General features: G+C 29.1%; 1 protein-coding gene and 1 long non-coding RNA gene across 2 annotated transcripts; one reads left to right on the top strand and one right to left on the bottom strand.

The window, feature by feature from the left end:
• Positions 1-556: 556 nt before the first annotated feature.
• LOC149057024 (uncharacterized) lies at positions 557-866 on the bottom strand. Its single transcript, XR_016190830.1, has 2 exons — positions 772-866; positions 557-698 (listed from the first exon to the last, which is right to left on the bottom strand). It is a non-coding gene; the product is annotated as an uncharacterized LOC149057024 (long non-coding RNA).
• A 563-nt stretch (positions 867-1,429) lies between these two features.
• Positions 1,430-8,596, top strand: LOC107163739 (queuine tRNA-ribosyltransferase accessory subunit 2). Its single transcript, XM_089222692.1, has 10 exons — positions 1,430-1,448; positions 1,554-1,716; positions 1,777-1,929; positions 2,627-2,745; positions 3,078-3,234; positions 6,513-6,707; positions 7,844-8,007; positions 8,085-8,177; positions 8,267-8,392; positions 8,461-8,596. The coding sequence occupies exons 2-10, from the start codon at positions 1,582-1,584 to the stop codon at positions 8,531-8,533; spliced, it is 1,215 nt and encodes a 404-aa protein (XP_089078818.1). The 5' UTR covers positions 1,430-1,448; positions 1,554-1,581; the 3' UTR covers positions 8,534-8,596.
• The last annotated feature ends 8,687 nt before the right edge of the window (positions 8,597-17,283 follow it).

Genomic DNA, 17,283 nt, shown 5'->3' with positions numbered 1-17,283 from the left:
TAGTCTACTTGCTCTTGTCGCTGTTCTCACGGATGTGGTATAATCATCTAAACTGACGGAAATGCCACCCGCCCACATATGAGATCAGTACACATCCCGTGCAGCTGCATGCTTGATAATACTGTATCTATTATTATGACAGTATATTCCTAATTTGGGTATCGTTTCTTGGAATTCTTATCCCATAGTCGTGTCTAACGTCCTGAGGACATGGAACGCCTATCGATCTGTTTCCCTAAATGTTCAGTTAATCCCCCATTGTTACATAATGTTATTTGGTGTCCACGCCCAACTTTTACCTTTAGTAGTCTCTTATTATTTTAATAATCCACGGCCACTCCCTTGGAATTGTTACCCTCTCAGGTGGTGTATACATAATTATTACCTGGCTAGTTGACCGTGAACTAAGCAATGCGAGAGAGACAGACTTATGTTAGAATTTCCAAAGACATTCCAACCAAAATATTTTATCGTCCTTGAATATTTATATATTTTTTTAATGATAACGACAACCAACGAATGATAACATTTTAAAATCATTCCCCGCGTTATAGCATTTTGTTTATTTGGTTAAAACTTATTTTTTGAATTATAAAGTTTAAATTTTAAAATTAAAATGGTTTTTATGTGCTCTGTGAGAAGCTGTAAAACCAAACATTCCAAAAATTCTGACATAAAGTTCCACAAGTAAGTACTACCTGTAATATAAGTAAGGTTTACATTATAATTAAAAATGATACACATATTATATCAAGTTCATAAATAAATTACCTTTTAATCCATATAGGTTTCCTACAAATGAAGAGTTTAAAAGCAAATGGTTATTAGCCATTAATAATGAGAGTTGGTTTGTGCCATCCTAGCATTCTGTTATGAAACTAAAAAATATATTGACTAAGTTTATAAAATGTTAATTTTTAAATAAACTATTATTATAACTAAACAATAAAGTACCATTTTTACTTACTTTTGTGATAATATACATTATAATTTATAATAATATAATATAGCGTATAATATAATAATTATAGTGGTAGTAACTGGTAAGTAACTTACCTTAATCTTGAAATATTCACAGATTACAAACATACTAGATTAAAATATAATACTGCCCAAAACAATACAGGTATACTGGTATACAGAAATAGAACTACTTCAATAGTTCAATAATAATAATATTATGTAATGGCACGAAAATAAAATATTTCAAAGACTAATTAATATATTTTTGCTTATATTGTCTTTGGTATTTCTAACATAGCCCTTTCTCTCTCGCACATATCTTTGATTCACGGATCTCTCTCTATGCGCGGTCCATTCTTTTATAGGTCTATGGGATATACTGACTTACAAAATGTTACCGGAAAACTGATAACGATTGACTATGAGTGGCGATGTCAACATGTGAATTATCAAAAATTTTGGAATTGTTTGAATTTGAATTTTGAGTAATTAAATTTCTTCGAACGTTCTGTTTGTGGTCGCTGTTGGTTTTATTCAACAATTTTGAATATAATAATATTTCATACCTAACATTTCTGGTCCCGCCTTAGGTAGTCATTTTTTTTTGGAACGTCAACAATGGATTCAACACAGTTTTTGGTTGTCTCAGGCAACAGATCCAATGGCATACCATCGACAAACGGACCCAGACTAGGATCACTGAAACACTCAAATTCTAAAGTCGTCACTCCGGCATTCATGTTTTACACCAAAGTAAAAAAGGCCAATCTATTAAATTAATTTGTATATATATTTTTGGTTTGATTTTTATAGTATGGAAGTGTGCCATACATATCGAGAGAAGTGTTCGAAAAAATTGTGCCTGATGATCAGGCATTGTTCAATTTCCCATTACCAACATGTCTGAATTTCTACCAGCCATTAAAAGAGTTTAAACGCGGTCTTAACTCATTTGTTGGTCTTGAGGTATATTTTAATTAATTAATTAGTTACACTGCTCACTAATATTTTTTTTCGATACACATGCAAATAACTAGGATATGTTGTTGCACTGCAATTATAATTATACATTCATGTATTGTTGCTTAGAGTTTTTATTATTTAGACATTCAAAATTAATGATCTAAATTTTGATTTAATTTTGAATCTCAATTTCAACAATTTTTGTAATTTTAATAAATTATTCGACTCAGGGTATGAGCAGAGGTGGTTTGACATTTTGACAATTATATTTTTCTGCAGGAATTTTAATAGTTGTAATCACCCACTCATAGTTATTGCTTTACCACAAAAAAAAAAATAAAAAACTACTGATTAAATTACACAATTGAATAATGTTTGGAATTTCAGTCTTATACTAACAATTTTGTAGTAAAAAAAAATGTATAAAACCTGAATATTATGGCTAATTATAAAATTGTAATGTATTAATTTAATACTACCTACTCCATAGAGAGTATTTTATTAAATTTTATTAGGTTGTATTTTTAGTATCACAACAGTAATATTTTATTAATTTCATTAAAATAACATTCCCAAAAAAACAGAATAGCATTTTGTCCATTTTCCATTAGTATAAAATAATTTATTTTCAGAATTTGTATTTAAATGTTCGATTTTTAAATATTATTTCAGTGATAAATATTAAATTTACATTTTTCAGAAATACTTGTCATGCTGTTCAATAAATGACCATGCGGTGAATACCCCACAAGGTTACAATAAAAAAGATAGTGTTGCTATAAAAACCAAAAGTGGAAATCAATTAATTAACTATGAAAAGTAAATAGGATTTCAGTTATTAAAAAATTGAATACCTTCCTATTATGTCAATAATAAACAATTTATCTATTTTAATTTAATTTAAAAGATTAAAAGTAGTTATATATATATATATGTGTGTGTGTGTTTCTTTTTGCTTTAAATTTAATTCATATCTATTCTATTATCATGTAAACAAACAATTTGCATCTTTTTTTTTCTTAGGTTAATCATTTCAAATAATAATTTATATTACAATAAGACCCAAATTTAATTTATAACATTGCTATATAATAATTTTAAATATTATTATGTAATATATTATACATTTTATTAAAATATGTTGTATTTAGGTATATGGACATCATAGAAGTATTCAAACCCACTATGTATGTTACCCTAAGCATTTCAGACATTAATTTGGATAGTTCACATTCAGCTATTGAAAAGTCAGTTAATATTTCAAATAGACTTTTTAAGAGTTGTTTGGAACGGCATCACCAATCAGAAGTGAGTACTTAATTATTTATAAAAATTAATATTCTTAAGGAAACTTGATTTTCTAATATTGCATGTACAATTCATGAATATAAATAACAATAACTAGGGTGACTGGGTTCTGTTCTCCTTGAAGTTGCATGTATGTTTTTGAAATTGTGATATTAAATAGTAATTGCATATTTTATTATATGTACTAAAAAGGAGTATTTCACAAAATTTAAATAATATATATTTTAAAATATTTTAATAAAATATTTTAAATGTTTTTGAGAGTATACTAAATTACTAAGCCAAAATACTACTGTATAGTGCTGTATGTACACATAATAATTTTGTAAACATATCTTGAGAGTATACAGCTTATATGAAGTATACCCAATGGGAACATCTCTATATACAATGGATGGAGCTATGAATATAGCTCAATATTTTGATGTAGATATAGCGATGAATTACCTGGAAGGTAGCCTCTACACTTCCCAATACATGTAGTCTTATATCATATTATACTATAATTAATAATAACATTTTACTAAAACAAAATTTTAATTGTTTTGGTACTAAGCTGAAAATTGTATAAAGGTTAAGAATAGATGTTTGCTATTTATATTTTCTTTCATTTCAATAGAAATTTTTGATTTGTTTTGGTTTGATATCATGGACGTAAATAGGAAAGGAGCTTAAGAGAGCTTTGCCCACCTCAAATCTTCTTGAGTCCTGAATGTAAAATAATTTTAATACTACACATTTTAATATATAGCCATATAGGTATCATTATTATAATGAATATGAATAATAATATTTTTCCTTAATGCCTTTATAATAAACAGTAGTTTTAGTTCAAACTCAAATATAATTCCATAAACTCACTTATTTCCGCTACAGCATTGCCAGATGCAACATTGTGAATACAATATCACATCTAGCCACAAATTACAACTGATTACTTACTCCTACATCAGCCATTGTGATAAAATTAATTGCATTTATTTATAATGATGTATGTATCCTAGGATACCTATGTGTAATACATGTATAGTATTATGCATTAATATTTACTATTTGATTATTTCATAAAAAAATACTATATTTTCATTAAATAATTTTGTATTATGTGTTTGTCAAAAAAAAATACTAAAACCTGTATAAAATAGGCACCTATACTTTGTTTGCACTTCGGCTCAACCAATTTGGTTCTTCCCTGCATACCCACGTATTACCAAACTATAGAGGAACTGGTTTCGATAGCGGGGATAGGGGCACAGAATCAGTATGTTTTCTTGCTGAACAGTGTATAGACATATGCTTTTGATGGTTTCAGGACAATGTTGTACACTGTTTCATTTTTTTTTTATTAGGAAGGGACCCACTGAAACATAGGCCATTGAGTGTGTGGTGGTACAGTAGGGGTTATTTTTGTTAACTTTATTTGTAGGTTTGTGTATGTGTGGTAAAGATATGTTTCTAAAAATCCCGGGTGGTCACACATCCGGGTGCTAGCAACTAAAGTCGATACGTACACTCGTGTGTTTCCGCACATTGAGTGTATGACCACACCTCATCAAGCCACATTCATAGCATTGTTATGTGCATTATCATACTCTATCATTTGTAACTAAACCATATTAGTTTCCATTGTTTCTAACCTTTATTCTTTTTATTTTGTCAAACCTAATTAAAAGATAATTAAAACAAAAATTAATCATTCTTCTGTTAAAGTGATTTATTATAGAAAGATGCATTGAAATATACTAATCAGAATAAAATAATTTGATTTTAAGAAAATACATTTTTAATCATTTTGATGAAAAAAAAAAATAATGTATGTAGTTATTGTATTTCTTAGAAAAATAATTACAAAGCAATATTGTTTTATGACCTATTACAAAATGTTTATTTTCTTTCTTTTTATTCAATGAGATAATAATACAAAACATATTGGTAATATGTTATTAGTTTATTACTATGAAATTGTAATTTGTTTACTTATAAATATTTTACTCGGTATAGTAACTTAACAGTTGAAACAGTTATCTATAATAAAGCTAACTAGTTATTTAATAATACTTTTTTAACTCTTATTATAATTTGCTAAAACTATTCTAAAATTTTGTACTTTATACAGAATGTTTCCTATAATATATGGATATTATATTACTATTATTTCGCCAAAATTATCTCAATTTGGACTGTTTGTATTACAATCATTACACTGACTGCGGTAGTTTGTTGTTGAGTTAGAATATCAGAATTCAAGGTCTCATAATCAATTAATCTTATCTAAAAACCTTAAAAATAATCAAATAAAAAATAGCATTGACCATATTATGTAAACATATTGATTCAGATACTTTCTCTTTACATGAATTGTCTTTTTAGAAATCATAATTATAAAATCGTCTATCATTTTTTATTGCCTGGGAAATATATATTTTGATTATAGAATTTTAAAAGATAATTTTTTTTTTATATAACTAAATGTATTAGTTACTTTTCGTATTTTACTCAATTTAAAAATATGTTTATCCTAACTATAGTTTTTTTTTTGTATAATATGTATGCTTGTAAATATTTTGAATGTTATCTATTTATTCTCAAATTCTGATTTTTAAAATATTTAAGTTACTGAATATTTAGATACTAAGATTTTTTTATACCATCTAAAGAGTATCTTAAGGTTATATTAACTTAATTTTTTCAAATGAGAACCATCTATATTTATTGTGAAGTTTTAGGCAGAATATATTTTTGAACATGTTAATGTGTTCAAATCAAAATATTTAGATGAGTATTTTCTGAGTAATTTAAATGTACAAATTACAAAATTTATAGTTCAGTTACCTAATACAAAAATAACCTTAACGATTATTATAATATGTTAATATTTCATAGTGCAAATCATCTTAGTCCATTTGAAATAACACAGTTCACTATTTAAGTGGTATACATTGGCGCAACTAGGGGGAGGGGTGCTTTGGGTCCTTAGCACCCTAAGAAATTGTTTAAAAAGTTAGGTCCCATTAAGTAACAAAAAAAACCTTAAGCTTGAGCACCCTCTTGTTCAAATGCTTAGTTGCGCCAATAGTAGTATGATAAAATTTAATTGTTTAAAAAAATATGGTGTAAGTATAGTTACTTGAAAAAAATCAGGATTTTAATAAATTCTTCATCAAGAAAATATTGAAGTGAACACTGAACGTGCTTAGTGAATAGCTTGTATATGGAAAAATAGGATAACAACTTTATTCAAAAATTGTATATCGTATTATCCTAATGTTTGTTTTTAGGTACTTAAACAAAGTTGTGTGATTGCTCCAATCCAAGGTGGTTATAATGTTCAAGAAAGAATTCGATCAGCAACATTTCTATCAGAATATCATAAGGATTTATTAGGATTTCTATTTGATGGATTTTTCACTGATGGAACCATTGTTGAAGAAATTCCTAGTGACCTTATTCTACCCATTATTGATAAAACAATGGTACTTTTAACAAAAAATACTTCTTTATTTTCATAACTAAATTTCATATACAGTGTGTTCACGCTAAGAGGTACCTTAAGCCGGGTCCACACGATGATAGTTACTCTCGCAAGAGTCGCTATCGTGATAGTAGCTCTCAACTATCGCGCATGTATGATAGTGCGAGAGTTGCTCTCACAATAGGTCGATAGTTACTACTGACAGGTTCACACGTCGATAGTATTCGATAGCACTATCACGATTGCGATTCTTGCGAGAGTAACTATCATCGTGTGGACCCAGCTTTAATCCTATTAATCCTATAGATACCTAAATATTTCAGTTCGATTACCTTGTATTGAAATGGGGTTTTTGCTAAATGGCAGATTGTACTTAAATACACATTTTTAGATAAATTTCAAATTTTTAACACTTTCAATATGCGCCGCATGCACGTTACAACTTACTTTTTTTTAAATGGTAACACCAACTTTTTTACATATTCGGTAGAGTATTATTATCTAAACAATTTTTGTATAAACATTTGTTTTCTAATTTCAAAATTGGCTATGTAAATTAACGATGAAATTTAATATTTATGAGTAATTTGTTTTTGATGAAATTTGAACAAATTCAACTTATTGTCACTTATTAGTATCTAATATTGTTAAATAGCTATTTGTACATCACAGATAAGATAGTAAAAATAACTTTGACGCATTTGCCAATAATTAAGAAAATAAAATATCCTGTTCATTATACATTTATTTTATAAATTATTTTCACTGACTTGTAATAATTGTTTTAATAATTTCAAATTGCTCATGAATATTAAATTTCATCGTTAAATTACATATGCCAATTTTGAAATTAGAAATAAATGTTTGTATAAAAATTGTTTAGACAAAATGACTCTATCCGAATATGTAAAAAAAAAGTTTGTGTTACCATTTAAAAAAAGTAAGTTGTATCGCGCATGCGCATATTGAAAGTGTTAAATATTTGAAATTTATCTAAATATGTGTATTTAAGTACAATCTGCCATTCAGCAAAAACTCCATTTTAATACAAGGTAATCTAATTGAAATATTTAGTGGTACCTCTTAGCGTGAACACGCTGTATACTTGTATAATTACGAATATTTTATTTAACAAAGGAATACCTTCCATATGATAAAATGAAAATTATATTTGGTACCTGGACTCCTAATTTAATAATTGATCTTATAAACAGTGGAGTGGACATGTTTGACTCATCTTTCCCATACATCACAACTGAACGCAATTCGGCCTTAATATTTAATTACAATTTAAAATATAAGTGAGATTCAGTTTGATTTTAATCATGTTTATTCATTTTAATGAATATATTCAAATATGTATTGCTTTTACTTCCAGAAATGAAAGTATTGTTATGGATATTTCAAATTGTGAAACTGATAAAAATGTAGACAATTTGAATGACTATGAAATATGCTTAACAGATACAAGGTAATGTACTATTTTTTTAAAAACTTTTTAGTAAAATAATATGACATAAAACTTATCTATTTGTGTGATTTGGAATGAAATAAATTTAGCCATTTTGAGAAATTTATACCAATAAAAGATTCATGTAAGTGTTTGACGTGTAAGAAACATACTAGATCTTACATTCATCATCTACTGGTCTCAAATGAACTTCTAGGTTCTATGTTATTGATGATGTAAGTATATTGAAAAAACATCAACCTAAATATGAATTACAAAAAAATTAATTATTTGTTTTTTTCAGACACAATCTGCATTACTTTAATCAATTTTTTAAGGACATTCGTGAAGTATTAGTAAATGCAAATTCTAATTGACTGTTATAATTATGTCTGCGTTAACTGTTTATTCATTAATAAACTGAGGAGATACTTATTCAATTGTATGTTTTTATGCATTAACTACTCTTCTTAACTTATTTTGTAATATATCAGTATTTCTGGAAATGATGGTATTATGGTTAAAAAGATATTTGTTCCTCTTCAATTTTTCTAGTTCTAAAATTGTTTCACTATTTTTAGTAATTTCCATTCAATAACTCTAAAGATTAAATTTTTTTAATTTTACCTAAGCTACCATACATTTTATGAGTACATTGTCTTCAGTTCCTTCATAAAGAGTGTTTACGACTATCAAAATTCAATGAAATGAAACAAGTGTTGGAGAATTAATCATTTGATTCAGCTATTTATTATCGATTAATCCAAAATCTCTTGTTTCAGAAGAATATCTAGGTTTGTAAAATGCTTGTTATGGTAGTCTAATAATTTGATTGTAAATTACTAACCTTGAATAAAATTTAAATAATTGATAAAAAAAATATAGTGTATATACACTATACACCTTACTTTATACAACATTACTGTAAGTAGGTAAATTAAAGTCTATAGACTATAATAAATTACACTTTGCATGGATACAATATGATTAAATTAGAATTTTTAAATATCTTATTTCCTAGTAGGAAATTCCTACCCATGTTACTAAACCAAGAATGACAATGCAATTATAAAACTGATTTCAAAATGTAAGTAGAATATACAGTATACACTCTTTTAGAATGTATAAAAATTATTCTTTGCAAATATAGCTATAAAAACTAGAAAATTTGTTCTACTGTCTTAGAGTATGTCATTGGGTAGGTCACTAACCTTGCATGTATGTATTTTATTTGAATAATCAAAAATAACTTTTTTATGTTTAATAAACGCTATTATGAATATTTCAAGTCCATATAGTTTTCATTTTCTAATTAAAATCAAAAAAACTAGATTAAAATTAGTAATTAGGTACCAGAAACTAATCACAAAGTTGTAAATTGAAGAATTTTTTCTAAATGAATTAATTTTATTTTTCAACTGCTATTGTTACAATGTGTTAGAAGCCTTGTATTAAATTTTCAAGCTTTTCTACCGAACAAATAATTTTTTATCGATATTTATAGAAAAAAAAACTAAAAAAGTTGAAAAATTAAAATGTCAGTAAACACCTCAAAACAAATCTAAATATTTTGAAAAATTTATCAAATATATAAAATGTCAATATAAACATTTGTCAAAATTTCAAGTATCTGCGGTCATTTGTTTTAGAGTTACACCAAAATAAGGAAATCGCTAAAAGTGAAAATCCAATGTTGTAAAAATTTAAATTTCAAATGCTCATAAAAATTTAATTTGAATTTCTGGTGGACTTTTTATTTGTGATAAAGATTGAAAAACTTGTAAGGAATCTTGTATTAAATTTTTAAATCTTAGATTTAAAAAGAAAATATTTTATGAATTTCTAGCTTAAAATAATTTGTGAATTTTCATGATTTTTACGTATTTTGACAAAATTCAAACTGAATGCTTATAAAAAAGAATTGTGACTATGAATTTATTTTATTTTTCAATTGCAATTGTAACAATATGTTAAGAGCCTTGTATTAAATTTTTAAACTTTTCTGCCTAACAAATACATTTTTAGCAATATTAATTTTAAAAAAACTAATAATTGTCGAAAATTTCAAATGCCTATGAATAGTTTACCTTAAGTCGAAAATTTTTGAAAATTGCATGGTGGATAGAATATACTTATATAAACATTCGGTTAAAATTTCATGTATCTATGGTCATTTGTTTTAAAATTACATCATAAACCAAAATCGACTTTGTCGAAAAATGAGTGTGCGTAAAATTTCCAGTTTTTCCCTTAATTTTTAGTTTGTTTTTCTCGATTATTTAGAAAAGTATTAAGAATTTTTCACTTTTGACCCCCTAAAGTACCAACTAGATTCACTTTCTGATCGAACGAGGTACTGAAGTCAAAAATCGAAGCCATTTTACTGCCCCAAAACGTGATGACAGGCACAAAAAAAAAAAATAAATAAAAACACACGTCATGGTAAAATCAATACATTCATCGCTCCGCTCAGAATCTATAAAAATTAAAAACCACTTAGCAAAACGAGATTGACTATAACCGGGTGGTATTATCCAGAATCAAGATAATCTGCACTGATACAAGATAATAGGTAGGTAGGTAGTAGTCGGCAGAGCATATTTTAAGTAATTTTCTCTGGGTAGCACTTCAATAAAATTGTCTACCAGAGGAACATTATAGAAAGAAAAACCAGTCCCGTGGCACACTCCGATAGCGACAGTCGTGTATAGTAAAGTTTAGTGCGTTATCTACATCACGACGGTTTATCAGATTTTTCCACAAATAAAACCAACATGTACGGGTCAAGGTAAGGAATTAAATAACGTAATTATAATTTCATATACCTCCGTACAAAATGAGTCTCACTCATCGTACGCCCCCTCCTATCAAAGGAACCTCCGCTTCACCGAAGCACACATCCCCACCTACTAGAACAACTCCTAACAAACTACAGGTTAATATCTCAAAAATTCCACAATCAAATGGCAATCCGTCTCAAAATTCAAAAGCTACAACCAATTCAATCAAAAATAATATGATATCATCCAACCAACAGAAACAACAGCTCCAACCATCGCCCACCACCACCACCTTCAATCCAACAATTACATTCGCCGAAACATTAGGCAACAGCTCATATCCAAAAAAAGAACAAGCCATTGTATTCGATGCAGTAGATGAAGTGTCCCAAATAGAATACATTAAAAAGATTGGGGACATCGTTGAACCCAAAAATATAATCTCCGTCTCCAGAATTTCAAAAAAAAGATTTTGCATCTTCCTTAACTCCAAAGAATTAGTTAACGAGCTAATAACTAAACATAAGACAATCGAAATACAAAATAAATCTATTCTTATTCGCCACTTATATAACCCAGATAAGCGATTCATACTGGCAAATGTATATAATAATATCCCTAATAGTATCATATTAGAAGCATTACGTCACCATAATATTATCCCCTCTAGCCCTATCACCTGCCTCAGAGCCGGTATACAACTTGAGGGATATACCCACATACTTAGTTTTAGAAGACAACTATTTGTTAAAGCCGAAGATATACCCAAAATGCCTAGCGACATACTCATAAACTATGACGGAACAAATCACCGTATATTCATTTCCGACGATCAAGTAACGTGTTTCAGCTGCAAGATGACCGGCCATGTAGCCTCAAAATGCCCGTTTAGCATTGAATCACAGACCGACAACATTGAAGATTGTAGTGAACCTACTGACCTCATTAATTTTATAGATAACACAGACTCAAATACACCCAAGGAAAATACAAGAAATAATGACCTAATTAATAATGACAATTTAGAAATGGAAATAGACCAGACCACGACAACAACCGATAAAGGAGGTATTAAAAGAGCGGCATCAAACTCCACCACTTCCAACGTCACGCAGGAACCAATTAGTGTAATTAACTTAACCGGCACAAAAACCACCGATGAAAAAAAACAAACTATTACTGTATCTACTGCAACAAAAATCCAAAAAGATCAAATCATCAAAAAATCTAAAACAGTAATAAGATCAAATTCAACAGAAAAACTCATCGAAAATATAAACATTCATATTGAACCTGCCAGAAATTTATTTGATAATAATAAAGACATAGATATAGATTTCGATCAACTTAAGAACATAATAATAAATATACAAGGTAACTCAGACCCTATCGATATCTGTAAACAATACGGAACAGATACCAAAACTTTACTAAACACAATTGAGTTGGTCAGGCCGTTAATTAAATCGCAAGGTTTGAAAAATCGATTAACGCGCTTATCAAACAAACTATTTGAATCAATTAATCTAGAACACAATGTAGCAACTACCTTAAATACGGAAGGCCACTCATTACCCAATGATAACCCAACCGATCAGTAAAGCCATTAACTCTATCAAAATAACAATATCTCACACACATATATATACATATATATACCCAAATACACTCATAATCAACTTATACCCACATCCATACCAAACAAAATAATTATTAATTAGCATGCATAAAATTACATTAAATAAATCCAATACAGATCATAATAATATACTACAATGGAATATTAATGGATTCTACAAAAAAATTGACGATCTCAAAAGATTAATTCATAAATACTCTCCCTTGGTAATCTGCTTACAAGAAACAAATTTCCCCGAAACCCACATCGCAGAACTTAAAGGTTACCTCGGTTATTCAAAAAACCGTTCTGTCAGAGGTCGAGCCAGCGGAGGCGCATCAATCTACGCAAACTCATCCTTTCCTTCCGAAGAAATTAAAATCACCTCCGACTTCGAAGTTACAGCAATAACTGTTCACATAAAAGAAAAAATAACTATTTGTAACATATATCTTCCAAACCAACATGATTTTGAAATCGAAAATCTAGAAAATATAATTAATCAATTACCACGACCCTATATACTAACCGGTGATTTTAACAGTCATAACACTCTATGGGGAAGCACGCATATTGATAGTAGAGGAAAAAAAATAGAAAAAATGCTTGACCATAACTATATCACACTACTTAACGACGGAAGCCCTACGCACTTTAATACCGCCAATGGATCAGTATCGGCCATAGACCTATCCTTTTCATCTGCAAATATATCAACCAATCTGAATTGGACGGTGGAACAAGAATTATATAACAGTGACCACTGGCCTATTATCATTAATATCCATAACAGAGACTCTACCTTAATATATAAAACCAAAGAGAAATGGAACTTAAAAAAACCTAATTGGGAATTATTTTCAAATACAATTCATTCTGAACTTGAAAAATGCCTCCCAATGGATGATAATAACATAGACGAAATAGTTGATACCTTTACAGAAATAATACATAACACTGGAATGAATATAATAAAAAAAAATAAATACAGCGGAACCAAAAAGCCCGTACCATGGTGGTCGGAAGAATGTAAAAACATAATTAAAATCAAAAACAAAGCCTTAAATAAATTTAGAAAAAGCAGAAGCATAATCGACCTAATTGAACTTAAAAAACAAAGAGCTAAAGCTAAATACATTATAAAAAATTGTAAAACAAACTCGTGGAACTCTTTTACGTCATCAATTACCTGCCTTGAAAATCCTAATATAGTGTGGAACAAAGTAAAATCAATAAAAGGAGTTCAAAAATCAACGGATATCAAATTACTCAGAACTAATAATAATAAATCCATTATTACAGAACCGTTAGAAATAGCAAACGCACTAGGTGAATACTTTCAGGAAATAAGCGATGATAACAACTTTGATCCAAATTTCTTAAAGTACAAATCCGAATTCGAAAAACAAAATATAAACGTTAAGGAACTAACCACTGCTGAACATATTGATACACCAAACCTAAATTTGAAAATAACAAGAAAAGAACTCGACAACATTATTAATGAACATAAGAGCAACTGTTGTGGACCCGATGACATCCCCTTCATATTTATACAAAATCTACCCGAAATAGGAAAAATTACATTACTCAAAATATTTAATAAAATGTGGACACAACACAAGTTCCCAAAAAAATGGAAACAAGCTACCATTATCCCAATTCATAAACCTAACCAAAATAAATTCGCAGTACAAGGATACAGGCCTATATCGCTGCTATGCACAATGAGTAAAATATTCGAAAAAATAGTCAGCGTTCGACTTAATTGGTTTCTAGAAAAAAATAAATTTCTCGCCGAAGAACAATTTGGATTTCGAAAAAACAGATCGACCTACGACTGCCTTGTAAACATTGATACAGAAATATGTGAAACATTTGCATGCAAACAATACATGGGACTGGTAAGCTTCGATATACAAAAAGCGTACGATATGACATGGAGATACCGAATTATATCAATCTTACTAGACTGGGGCGTTAAAGGTAACATTTTATATTTCATACATAATTTCCTTATTGACCGAACATTCGAAGTTGCTGTTGATGGACATCATTCATCCTTATATAACCTGAATAACGGAATTGCCCAAGGCTCTTCCATAAGTGTAAAATTATTTCTAATTGCAATAAATGACTTATCTAAACTTATACCCACCCCTGGAAAAATTACAATATATGCGGATGACAGCAATATTTTCTTTCGACACAAATGTATTGACACTTTAGGAAAAGAATTACAGAAATACACCAACTCGTTACACGATTGGAGCAAAAATACAGGATTCAAATTTGCACCAGAAAAATCCCAGTTCATAATATTTTCACACAAAAAAATTAAAAAAAAACCAACTTTAAAAATGGACAACAAAATAATTCCCTACACAAGACACTTAAAAATATTAGGTCTTACCTTCGATGAAAAACTTACCTGGACCACACACATAAAAAAGCTAAAAGACAAAGCCAAAAAAAGACTAAACATTATCAAAGCACTTTCAGGTACGAAATGGGGAGCAGACTCTAAAACCCTAATAAACATTTACAATTCACTAATCAGATCAATTTTGGATTACGGATCCCCCTTATATATGACATCGAAAAACTCAGCACTGACAATGCTTGACGTTATCCATAATGCTGGCCTAAGAATGGCATCTGGTGCATTTAGAAGTAGTCCCATAAACAGCATACTCAACATTACAGGAGAACAACCACTTAATAATCGGAGAAATCAACTGATGTTGCAATACGCGGTAAGAATAGCAACCGACCCGAACAAACCAACGTATTCCACAGTATTCAATAACAGATTCGAAAATACCTTTAACAACAACAAAAAATTAATACAACCTATGTACAAAAGAATAAAAGAAAAAGAGGGAGAACTAAAACTAGAAATAAGTAATATATTGACTAGAGAAATACCAGTAAAACCTCCATGGACAACGACAAAGTACTCGTTTGACATGTCAATAGCGATTTACAACAAAAAAGAAACCACAAATCTTACATACAAAAATGCATTCTATGAATTAATAAACACTTTACCAGACCACATACATATATATACCGACGCCTCAAAAACAGACAAAGGGGTGGGTGTTGCTGCAGTTTTCCTACAAACCGAACTTTCTGAAAGGTTGTCGGATAATTGTAGCATTTATACAGCTGAGGCACTAGCTATATATAAAGCACTATCCTATATAATAAGTGCCAACCTGCATAATAATAAGTACATAATTTTTACAGACTCCATGAGCACTCTAGCTAGTCTTAGTAATATTAATAACAATAATGTTATAACTAATAAAATAATTAACTTGACTAATAAATTTAACGATAACTTAATCTTCGCATGGATTCCCGGGCACTGCGGAATACCTGGTAATGAAAGAGCCGACTTACTTGCCAAGGAAAAAGCCAATAATCTACATCAACTAACTGTGTGGAATATTAAATCCGACAAAGATACTAAAAAAATTATATACAACCAAATCAAAAATATCTGGCAAAAAGAATGGCTCAAAATGAATAGTAAATTAAATGAGATAAAAAGAACTATCGAAAAATGGAATAACCCTATGTCGCTCAAAAGAAGAGAGGAAGTCGTACTAAATCGCCTCAGAATAGGTCATACGCATTACACACATGGTCACCTCATGAAAAAGGAGCCACCAAAAATATGCCTTACATGCGGAATTACATCTACAATCAAACATATTATCACCGAATGCAGAGACACAAAAGAGGCAAGACAAAAATTCAACATACCGGAACACCTTCACGACGCACTGGGCCCTGACGAAAAATCCACCCAAAACATAATTTTATTTTTGAAAGATACTGAACTGTACAATTTAATTTAAGTCGTCATTTGATGTAAAAATAAGCCAATGGTCACGTTATCGAGGCTTTTCTCTTAATAAAAAAAAAAAAAAAAAAGAAAGAAAAACAACTCTCCTATCTCAACAATTTTGATATAGGTTTATTAACTGTACTCTACTGAAAAATACATCTACAAGTTGTATATAGGTTTATTTATTGAGAATTTGAGATATTATTATTATATCAAAATAACCGATTTTTCAATAATAAAACTCTGATAAAATAAGTAGAACAGAGTATATACATTTCTATCAGTATCTGTATTTAAAAAAATACGTGTTAAAATTTAAAATTATATGTTTGAATCTATGGAAAAAAATGTTTGTATAAATTCTTGATTCTGGTATAGCTCTGGGTCAGGTAGTTTCCTTCTTTTCTCTTTAGATTCCAGAAACTTAGCATTTTAATGACAGCTATATTATAATAGTATACACTAGGTATACAGTCAACAAACAGGATAAGATCATTACTATTTATTAATACTAAAATTCGTCCAATATGGGCTTTTATAGCAAATTACGGACCGATTGAAAAATATTTCTCGAAGGGCCGAGACTATCCAATCCGGCCCTGGACGAGTATTATAAGTATTTGATATTTCAATCACAGAACAATGCTATGAAATATGAATACTTCTAAACAATTGTATAAAAGTAGTATACAATTTACCTATACAGTGTATGGTCGCCTCGCCTGTCTTTCATCAGGAGTACAGGACGAAAATTCAAAATATGTAGAAAATTAGAAATGTTGTAATATAGCACCTTATTCCCACCCAACCTTCAATTTACGGTGACGATCGACGACTTCCGAAGAAATTGATAGCATTGTCAAAATTACG

Source organism: Diuraphis noxia, unplaced genomic scaffold (assembly GCF_037042655.1).
Source record: "Diuraphis noxia isolate RWA-SAM2 unplaced genomic scaffold, SU_Dnox_SAM2 contig0003, whole genome shotgun sequence".
In the NCBI taxonomy this organism is placed as follows: domain Eukaryota; kingdom Metazoa; phylum Arthropoda; class Insecta; order Hemiptera; family Aphididae; genus Diuraphis; species Diuraphis noxia.
Note: the sequence above shows the minus strand (reverse complement) of the source record. Positions and strands in the feature narration are given on the sequence as shown.

Coding starts and splice junctions, on each gene's coding strand:
- LOC107163739 (XM_089222692.1), top strand. CDS start 1,582: ATGGATTCAACACAGTTTTTGGTTGTCTCAGGCAACAGATCCAATGGC. Junction 1,717..1,776: donor CATTCATGTTTTACACCAAA/GTAAAAAAGGCC, acceptor TGATTTTTATAG/TATGGAAGTGTGCCATACAT. Junction 1,930..2,626: donor ACTCATTTGTTGGTCTTGAG/GTATATTTTAAT, acceptor TACATTTTTCAG/AAATACTTGTCATGCTGTTC.